The 639-nt window shown below is 61.8% G+C and overlaps 1 protein-coding gene across 1 annotated transcript in view; it reads left to right on the forward strand.

Moving 5' to 3' along the window:
- Window positions 1–42, forward strand: part of LOC104537131 (ventricular natriuretic peptide-like) — a 672-nt gene extending 630 nt beyond the window's left edge. The window contains exon 3 of the mRNA XM_010179925.1: window positions 17–42. Within this exon, the coding sequence (XP_010178227.1) occupies window positions 17–42 (26 nt within the window). The remainder of the gene's footprint in view (window positions 1–16) is intronic.
- Window positions 43–639: the final 597 nt, after the last annotated feature.

Here is a 639-nt window from a genome sequence, read left to right on the forward strand (position 1 = left end):
TGCCCTTCTCTCCCAGGTTTCCGGAAGAGAGGGAGAAGCTGAAGTCAGGACGGGCTCCCAGGCGCTTCCTGAGCCTCCAGTCCGGTGCCCAACAGCCAGCCAGGCTCCCCCGGCGCCTCCGCGGGGGTGGGGTATGCAGCAATAAACTTTAGTACAAAGCCTGCACTGCCTTTTGTGTTTTTTCGGTCACGGCATAGCACACGGTCAGAAGACAGGCAAATCTTCCTCAGAGCGCTCCTCTCCCTCTGCCCTGAGGGCTCAGTCCCGACCCTGGCCGGAGCATCCCACCTGGTCTGGACAAGCCTTTGCCGGAGGGTCACAGCAGCAGGAAGGATGGTGCTTGCATCCTTCCAGGACAACGATCAGTCCAGTGACCCTCCACGCTGCACTGGAGAGGCCGCTGTCAGGCACCAGTGCCAGCTCTGGCACCGTGGCAGTGAGCTGGGACGCCTTTCCCGACAGGTCCACTGCCGCCAGCCGTGAATCCTCCCAGGAGGTGGGCACTGGGTTAATTCCAGGTACTGTCCCACGGGCAAACTGCTGAGTGCCAAGCCTGGCACGGCGGACCGGCATCGGGTGCCGCTAAGGGCCACATCGCTTTAAAAATACACTTAATCGCGGGTGCTGAACGGCAGCCGC

Source organism: Mesitornis unicolor, unplaced genomic scaffold (genome assembly GCF_000695765.1).
Source record: "Mesitornis unicolor isolate BGI_N332 unplaced genomic scaffold, ASM69576v1 scaffold7372, whole genome shotgun sequence".
NCBI classification, from domain to species: Eukaryota; Metazoa; Chordata; class Aves; order Mesitornithiformes; family Mesitornithidae; genus Mesitornis; species Mesitornis unicolor.